The sequence below is a fragment of the Etheostoma spectabile genome, chromosome 16 (assembly GCF_008692095.1).
Source record: "Etheostoma spectabile isolate EspeVRDwgs_2016 chromosome 16, UIUC_Espe_1.0, whole genome shotgun sequence".
Lineage (NCBI taxonomy): Eukaryota > Metazoa > Chordata > Actinopteri > Perciformes > Percidae > Etheostoma > Etheostoma spectabile.
The window spans coordinates 15,479,216-15,488,687 of record NC_045748.1 but is presented as its reverse complement, the minus strand read 5'-3'; the positions used below and the strand labels follow the sequence as shown (position 1 = coordinate 15,488,687).

General features: G+C 38.7%; 1 protein-coding gene across 3 annotated transcripts in view; it reads right to left on the bottom strand.

The window, feature by feature from the left end:
- Positions 1-416: 416 nt before the first annotated feature.
- The window catches only part of aff1 (AF4/FMR2 family, member 1), an 18,115-nt gene continuing 9,059 nt past the window's right edge, over positions 417-9,472 (bottom strand). Inside the window, exons 5-19 of one of the 3 annotated variants that reach the window (XM_032539495.1) lie at positions 9,019-9,105; positions 8,617-8,650; positions 7,189-7,252; positions 6,716-6,857; positions 5,573-6,607; positions 5,396-5,484; positions 5,031-5,256; positions 4,773-4,879; positions 3,839-3,902; positions 3,592-3,728; positions 3,294-3,365; positions 2,803-2,896; positions 2,577-2,614; positions 2,244-2,482; positions 417-1,507 (exon numbers count right to left, since the gene is read on the bottom strand). In XM_032539495.1, coding sequence (XP_032395386.1) covers positions 1,383-1,507; positions 2,244-2,482; positions 2,577-2,614; positions 2,803-2,896; positions 3,294-3,365; positions 3,592-3,728; positions 3,839-3,902; positions 4,773-4,879; positions 5,031-5,256; positions 5,396-5,484; positions 5,573-6,607; positions 6,716-6,857; positions 7,189-7,252; positions 8,617-8,650; positions 9,019-9,105 — 2,553 coding nt within the window. In that variant the 3' untranslated portion in view covers positions 417-1,382. Of the gene's footprint in view, positions 1,508-2,243; positions 2,483-2,576; positions 2,615-2,802; positions 2,897-3,293; positions 3,366-3,591; positions 3,729-3,838; positions 3,903-4,772; positions 4,883-5,030; positions 5,257-5,395; positions 5,485-5,572; positions 6,608-6,715; positions 6,858-7,188; positions 7,253-8,616; positions 8,651-9,018; positions 9,106-9,472 lie in introns of all 3 variants that reach the window. The other 2 variants (XM_032539494.1, XM_032539496.1) reach the window with 2 other exon arrangements.

Sequence of the window (9,472 nt, the reverse complement as noted above, 5' to 3'; positions counted from 1 at the left end):
CCCCCCCTTTTTTTTTTGTTCTTGCAAGAAGTTAAGATGACTTTGATGCTTGTACAACTTCCATTAGAAGTAGGGCACAAGTGCTATTCTTTTTACCAGGATGAAAAGAATAAAATCTAGTCAGCTCTTAAAAAATTACAATAATTTTTTGTTACAACACAGACAAGAAAAAATGTTTATGCCTTGAAATTCCACCAACACAATGACTTCTTCCTTCATAGAAGACTAAACCTTGCGGGTATGCCTCCCCTAACATCATAAACCTTTTCCTACTTTACCTCATCTCATTATTAAATTATTATTTTATGTCCAGATGTATCCTTGTTATGGGCAGCACTCAATCTATACATAATTCAACTTACATTCAACATGCACTTTGTCCTGGTAGGACGTCTTAGTAATAGTATGGCACTTTGTTATCCTTATAAATGCAATTATGATGGCAGAAGAAGTGTGTTTCAATCTAACCAGAGCTGAGTAAACCTGGCTACACTCATTTGAAAAACTGAAAATACAGATGCAAACAATGGATAAGCTAAAAAGGAATAAACTGATATTATATTAGTGCTTCTGCAACAATCTCCTCATATCTGACTTGTCTCTACTTCCTACATAGTCAAGATGAGACTGTGTCACCAATACAAATGTTATAAGAAATGACATCATGCACACCTGAATTCTCAAGGGTAATTTTCCCTGATTTGTGGGAGAAAATGTAGGATTTAAAGTACACAAAACCTTGGAATCCAAATCACAACAATCTTTCAGAGTGAAACATAAATCTCTTTTTTAAGAGAAATTAATACAAAACATGATACTTTTGAACAATGATTTTGGAGCCTTACAGTAACATTAGTGACTAAAGTTGTGTTAATAAATAAGATCTCAGTCATGACTTGCACCACAACCACATGATAAGGCTGGGGAGAATTATAGAGCCACCAAATTGCACTTTTGGTTATGTTTGATCTGCTACAAATTAAGTTAAGGTCACTCCTGAATAAAGAGCTGTGAATCACACATGATTTCACACCTTAACTGATGAAGAAGAAGAAGAGGAACAGGAAGGTACAATGTAGGTGCAAGACATGAAATATGTGAACAGCGGCAGACGTAACCTATGTTCATGAAAATGTGAGAAAGAGAAAGACACCAAAGTGGACATGAGAGAAAACAATAAATAACAAGTGCAAGGATCAGCGTGGTATCATTACATCACATGAGAGGACATCTTTGTCTACTGTTTTTTGATGAGTTAATGTCCATGTGAAGTAAAGAAAACTGGCACGAGCCTGAGGGACAGTCCAGGTTGGTATCAGAGTTCTACACACTGAGGTGAAGTGAAGAGAGAGTGGCAGTTTGAAGGGTTCATAGGTTGATTGTCACTTTACCTTCTGGCTGTCCATCCTCAGCCAGTGGACGCCTTGTCTCGTGTAACGGACCATAGAGGTCATACTTGACGTTAAGCGCAATTGGCCCATTACTGTGTCCAGCTCCGCCAGCATTCCTGAAATATACAGAAACATTAAAGCACTGAACACCAGAACACTCATTACAGAACTAAAACACTGACACAACACTTGGATTCATCCATCTTTAACAGAAATTGCTTTTTGGCTTGAATTGAAATGCATCAAATGAATCTCATAGCCTAGAACCATGGGTGTGTGTAGTTTGTCCTGTATTATGTTGTTGCTGAAATTAGACGCTATAATCTAGACATAACCTTTGACTCTGGTCTCTTTGGCTGCTCATGGGACAAAAGTGGTGCAGTCCTGAGACACTTAACCGAGACTGTGTCATTTCTTTAAACCATGTAAGAAACCATGTCACACACCAATTCCTTCAGCCTTTAACTGGTCACCTGTGAGTTATAGATATTTTGTGGAGATTTTACTGTTATTTTAAGAGCTTTGCATGGCCGTGCGCCTACTTATATCTGTGATCTGCTATCTCCCTGTGAGCCCGATCGCTGCTCAAGTATCAGTATGCTGGGTATACACTTTTACATCTCTTTTTAAAACTTTTGAGATTTTATTTACTTGAAGTCCTCATTTACTGTACACTGTACTGTAAACTTAAACAGTACTATTATTGTTAAAAAAGTATCCTTATTTAATCCATTTTATTTTAAGGCTGTGTCACAACAAATATCAAGGAGCTTTTCAGATTCGTGTAGCTTTTTGCCTTAGAGTTTTTGATTTAGCTTAAAAAAGTTAAAACTCTTTTCCATCTATTCTTACCGCTGCCTTTTTGTGCCAGCTCCTCTGCCTGCTCCCAGATGTCATGTGCGCTCAAGAATAACATAGTGATGTTGACGTAGGTGAAGGCCACCTGTCCAATGGCCTGGGGAATTGCCACAGTGCTGCCGACAGTATCCACAACCAGCCCGCTGCCACTGTGGTGGGAGGCCGGACCAGAACTGGTGGATGTGTTGGCTGGAGACGGCATGTTGGGCTTGTAGGACGGGGTGTCTGTGACTCTAAAGGAAACAGGGACAAGACTTTTTTATGTGCCACAACCACAACAGCTAGGTGCAAATATGCCCAAACAGTGAATGTAACATGCAAACTTACTTTGGTGTTAAAACAGGAGGATCAAGAGTTGTTGAGTTCTGAAAGAGATCCAAATTTAATTGGCAAAAGAAAACCGAACTATAACATTTGTATCTAGACATAGGAGCTACTTTTCCAACTCCATAAAAATACTTAATTAAATTCTGCGTTAATTAGAGATTACTCATTATAATTTCAAATCAATTAAACTGGCAATAAGGAGTTATGGTAATACATTAATACTTACACTGAAGTGATCAGTGAGGGTCTTTGAATACTTGAGTGCAGTTTTGTGTTTGTGGCGAAACATGGTCATCTGCAGGAGAGACTGGCACTTCAAACTACAAGACACAAATAAATGTTATTAATTATTCATAATTCAAATTATTTATTAAAGAAAGCAGACTATTTTTGGGACATACTATCCTATGACTTATGAGGTAGTATACTTTATTTGACATACTATACAATTTTATGACATTATACTATGTCTTTTGTCATTTTTAATGATTTATTATTCTTAGACTTTGCTTATACAACTTTTTTTTTGACTTACTATAACCTCCAGAATGACAATGGAGTTAAATAAACATCTCTCTGCTTAATAAAGGGCAACAAATGAAAAATTTAAAGAAAGCTAAAACCGGAGATAAACCACAACCATTGTATCATATTTTGGGATGTCATGAGACATACTGGTGTGTGGACAAAGCACATTAAGTATCATCTACACCTTACCATAATGCTAAAAAGTCCTTTTCTGAAGGTGAAGCACAGGGGTCCACTGAGTTTTTAAGTTTCAGTACAAACCTGAGAGAGTGGAGAATGTGGCAGTAAAAGTACTGTAATGCATGAATCAAATTCAGTTATTGAGCCAAAACCTTTGCAATATAGCGTGAAATGTAACTTTTAATTAAAAAAAACACCTCACAGTCTAGTTGTTGAAGAGCCGTACAGTCTATTGCTTTCCAAATATACAAACTAATATTTACAAAAACTACAAATAGTGCAGATAATAATATAAGTGGTTTCGTACTTGAGCAGTTCCACTGTCTCTGCAAACATAGTGTAGGAAGACATTGAAATGTGTGGATCTTTTTCCATCGCAATGCCACTTTCAACAAAGTACATGGCTGCATCCAGGTAGTTGAAAGCTTTACTGTGCTTATCTGACTACAGAGAGCAAAAATAAATACAATCTGGTTATACATTTCTTGTTTCACTGGATAGAATGCAGTCATTTTATTAGATTAACTCAAAATAAATTAAAAGAGAGAACCTACTTCTGCATCTGCTTTGTGCTTCAGCTTTTTGGCCTCCTTTATGTAATGCTTTACAGGATAATGCCTACAGGTAAAACAAGCTTTATTAGATGACTTACAACAATATACAACTACCAATTCAGAACAATAAAAATTGTCATCACATACTAAATGCATGCATTGTTCCTTATAAAACTGTGGCACCAATATCATTAAATTCAGAGGCAATAGCTTTAATACCAATCCGGAAATGTCAGATTCTGAAAAATAAACTAAACAATGAAATATATTTAATAAAAAGGTAAAGAAATTGATCTTGCAAAAATAGCTACAACTTTTAAGCTTTACCTAACAATCTAAGTTATTACCAAAACCTTTCAAGATAACTGTATGAATTAAACACTTTATTACAGCCATCAAATTTGCCCATTCTCCCACTCCCCAACCAAAATGGATCATTTTAAAAAGGCAGCAGTGAACATTTATGACACTGAGGGTTGAATTGATATAATCATGCAATTTACATTGAAGTAAAAAAAAAAAAACTTTAAAAAGACATAGGAGACAAAGGTCACACAGGAGAAAAAAAAGAGTATAGAATATTGGTCTCAATTATAATGCAGATTTTGTCATACTTTGAAAATAATTGTATATCTTACTGTAGCTTTTAAAAGGACAGCAGGGAAGTTCCCATTTTATGTGGCACCAAGTAACTCAATGTTTAAAGGTTTTGGTACACTTTTCAAGTTGTCTCTGGACAATATCTCGTAATGGTCTCTGTTCTGGGAATTTATTTTACCCATGGAAAAAAATGACACAACTAGATTAAGTCTGGAAATGGAGGAAATATCATATTTTGGGGAGAAAATTCCAGGTAGGTCCAGACACAGAACCTTTAGGGGACATAACAAAAACAGTATTTTAGAAACACAGTTCAGCAGAGAGGAATTTTTACCTGTCCTCAAATCTGACCAGGGGCCTGTTGCTCAAAACTTCCCTTGTGGGCTTTGATGATGATGATGATGATGATGATGGGATGGTGAGGCTGCTCTTTGGGGGCTTCTTCTAGGATTGTAGGGAAGATATTTGGTTACAATTTCAATGGTTCCCCTTTTCATGTAAAAATCATTACTAAGCCTTGTTTACTGGTTACAGTCATGTGCATGAATTAGTCTGGCTTGTCTGTGTAAGCTTAGTGCTTATATACTGTTACCTTTTCAAATTGTGGATCTTCTGTGTGCTTTGCTCTGCTCTTCTTGTGCTTATGGGTGTCGATGCTCTTCATAGCCTTCTTACTAGACTTCTGGGCCTCTCCAGTACTGTGTCTGTGCACCTTTGGACCTTTAGCAGCATTATTGGGAGTCAGAGGCTGCTGCAAAGGAACAGGAATTTTCTTTGCCTTATTTCGCTCTCTGTCCTCTTTTGAATTGCTGGAACGTCTATAGGTGGAAAAAACAGAGAGCTTGTGTGATTTGACACACTCCCACAACAGAAAGAATATTTCATTTAAAAAATGTTTTTAATGTTATCCCTAGTACAACAAGCAAGTATGGGATGCCTCTGATTTAAGGGACCTACTCTAGTTTGACAGAAGCATGAGTTGATGAGGCATTTTTGCTGTCCAGCCTCTGTTTCTTCCTGGGAAGAGGTGTATGGTCTATCTCAACCTAGAAGACAGCACAACACGCATTAAAATAAAAAATATAATGTACACGTATGCTAATTAGAACAAACCTAGACTCTTATATTTCTCACATTTTGTGATACACTCTTTTTGCTGGTTTTGGAGAGTTTTTTTGTTGTAGAAGCATCACTGCCCCCTCCATCTTGCTCTATGACCTGTGCTGATCTCTTTGCATTGCTGGGTATCTCCTGGTGGTTGCCGGAGGTCTGGGGGACTCTTGAGAGGAGACTTAGATCAACCTTCACCAGCAGGGATCGAGGAGGCCTGTAGGGGTCCCGAGAACTCTTGGCTGTCTGCCCTGTATTCTTGTAGTGCTTGTGGGTTGTTTTGTTAGAGATCTTGGTGCCCTTCTGGCAAATGGTCTCTAACTTTGGTTTGGTGCAACTTATTCTGAGTGGTGGGGCAGGAGGCAGCTGGTCAGGCTGAGCAGGACTTTGAGTGGGGCAGGAGCAGGGGTTAGGATATTGTACACCACACGATGGACAATGACCACACAGCACCATCGTGACAACAGGCTCTGATCCAGCCTTCCCTTTGTCAAGTGACTTGTGTTTAGAAGTCCTCTTACTGTTTCTTTTAGTGTCACTGTTGTCCTTGCTTTTCTTGCTATGTCCTGTTTTCGTCTTAACCTTGGGTCTATCTGGGAAAAGGGGGTCTTTGTCTTGTGTGGCGACAACTTCCTCACACTTCACACTGATAGTTGCTTCAGTGCAATCTGGGAAACTTGCCTGTGCTGGTTTTGAGGAGTGTGTGTTGCATGAAGGTTTCCTGGAACTGCTACAGCTGTTCAAGTCAGCAGAGTTTTTTTTTTGGCTACTTTGATAGGTACAGTTGTCCAAGGGGCTTTCACTGTGCTGCTGGAGTTTTGCAAGCTTATCAGAAAACTCTTTTAGCTGAGAAGAAGGCTGAGGTTTAGATTCCCTGGTGGTGTCAACCACCTCTACACTGAACGAGGGCTTGGAGCTTTGAGTGGGCGGTAGCTGTTTCTGCGCTGGGCTGTCAGAGACATGTACACCACTTCTACTTTCAGTGCCAGAGTTCTGCTGGCTGGGCCTGATCCAGTTCCCCAACTGCCAATCACCATGGGACACTGCTGGAGCATCCGGCTAAAAAAAAAATACACAAAACACATATAAAAAAAAATGAGGAAGAGCAAACAATTCAAAGAATGCATGTTTATATGTCCTAAACAAAAAAGGACAAGCAACAATTACCTCGGCTTTAACAGAGTTGCCCACAGGAAGTTGAGGTGGATCCTCGATGATGCTTTCACTGTCCGACTCTGATCTTGAGCTACTCTCCGAGTCGCTGGAGCTAGTGGACTCTACCCCTCTGGAATGGGCTGCTTCAAATGAACTACAGTGAACACACACAAAACACTACAATATCACATCACATAGTAGTGTTATAGTTTTTATGAAGTAACAATCGTTATGTGCCACGAATAAAACAAGCTTTTTGAATAAATATCTTGGTCTTTGGGAAATCCATTTGTCCTCATTATTTTTTGTCAGAAAATAATTGATGGTTAAATAATCTGTAGTTGCAGCCCTTAATATTTGTAAGTTGTCTGTATGGCTGATTAAATACAGCCTATGGTCAGCCAGTGGTCCTCAGGTTGGCAATTTACAGTTCAGCTGTGCATCCTATTTTAAAATTATGGCACAGAAAAAGCCAAGTAACTTACAATGAGGGGCTCTGCTGGATGAGCTGGGATGGATGTACAGGAGAGGATTCTTTAGGATAGTTTTCTGAAAAGAAATAACAAAAGAAAAAAAACCAAGTCATTACATGTACATGTGACACAAATGTGGATTTGGTTGCATGCACTGCATGTTTGTGTTTAACACTAACCACCATTCATACAATGAAAATACAAAGATTATACAACTGATGCTCCAGAATTAATCATTTATATAAAGAATATCAGACTTGTGTATCATTTCTACAGTTCAATCATTGATCAGCACACAGTAACACGGTAACCTGTTACTAAAATGTTTTGTTAACACTCAAACTCTTTCTTATGTCTAAAATTGCACAAAAACTGTTTTTCTTGCTCAATGTAATAGTAAATAGAACACACAACTGACACTATTTTTAGTCAGCAGACACACGATTTTTAGTCATGCATATGACAGCAAATGCAGCCTCATAAATACTACATAAACATTGGTGAGAGAATATCTGGTCAGGCAGACTGAAGATAATTTGCTTTGGGCATGAAAGTTTAATATTTGACTGACTGAACAACTGAATGGCCGAGTCTGGTTTCTAAATCCTGTCTTGTGCAGTTGAACAATTGTTTCTGTAATTTGAAATTACAATGGCCAATACATTAACAGACATGTGCTTTTGTAAATCAGTAAAGGAGACGGCCTGAGAAAAGTGAGAGATCATTCCTCTCTTCTACATGACTGACTCTTACTCTTAGCTGAGGTTAACTTAATATAAAATTGTAGGGTTGTTTCTATCCTCTGGTATTTTGTGGCCAGTTCACATAATAAGGCAGTGTGGTTGTAGAAGTTGCTGTAGAAACATTGCTTTGGAGAAAACATAGGGCAAGGACTATTGGCAAGGTGCTGCTTGAACTCCATGGATGTTAAAAGTTGAAGAGAGGAGAATATTAACACCACACCAACTTTCACCAATGATGATCAAACCCCCAGATGTGCTTTTCTAGTCTTAACGACTACTCAAAGCGCTTTTACATCATACAGGATACATTCACCATTCACACACATTCATACACTGTGGCCGGGGCTGCCGTACAAGGAGCCACCTGCTCATCGGATAAACACTCACACACATTCACACTCCGATGCGCAGCACCGGGGGCAACTCGGGGTTCAGTGTCTTGCCCAAGGACACTTCGACGTGGGACTGCAGGGCCAGGAATTGAACCACCAATCTTCCAATTAGCAGGCAACCGCTCTACCACTGAGCCACAGCCCCCCAGCAGATGCTTCATGATGACAGATCCATTCCAGACAAAACAGACTCTAACCCTGCTATTTTTTCATGATACAGTGACATAATTTCTATTTATTATAATGTGAATCCTTGTTCTGTTCCTGAATTGTACTCTGAATTGTCTCATTCCCTCATTACTCACTTTGTTCTGGAAATGAGGAGACATGCTCAGATTCCTATAAAGACACAGAAGAAAACATAAAGCAAAAGCATCAAGCAATAGTGAAGCCATGAAACATTTGACCTGAGAGTGGTGTGAGACAAAAGGCCATGAGGTCATTAAAATAGAAAGGATTTATCAATTCTGAACATAAGGCTCCTCTTCAGTATGCATAGTAATCTTTCATTATGAAATATCCTGTGTGCAAATTAAGTCAATTTCCTGTGGCGCTGAAAACCTGACCTCGGGCAACACCAGGGGAAAGCTAGTTAAGCAACCAATTGAAGATAGCTTCATTTGAAAAGGTACCACAAATGAGGATGAAGGATTAGCGCAAAAAAGACCCCTCCCTCTATGTACATATCAGCCTTTTTAGACTCTTACCTTGGCTGGGAACGGGGACTTTATGGGTTCACCTGTGTTAGGTGTGTGTATAGCTGTCAGGAGAGGGGGCCACGAGTGGGTCATTTCCTGTGGAGGAGAAAAAGAGTGTGATGAGCTAGGAGCTTACAGACTTACAATGTACAAACATGTATAAAGCTTTTAAATAAAATTAGCATTGATGTGAATGAATGCATAATGGAATCTCATCTCACTGTGTAAATGCAATGCATATCACATTATAACTCATACTATGCAATATTCATAAATGCATATATTCTATAGCCACTTAGTGAGGTGCACCTGGCACAGACAACTAGCTTCTCTAAATGCTAACATGTGTCCTCAACACAATATAAAACATGCAAACGGTGTTTGATTTTAAGTCACTATTCATCACAGTAAATTTGGTATGATGTGTGACATAAGTAACTTTGAACATGATTCTAATCGGGGG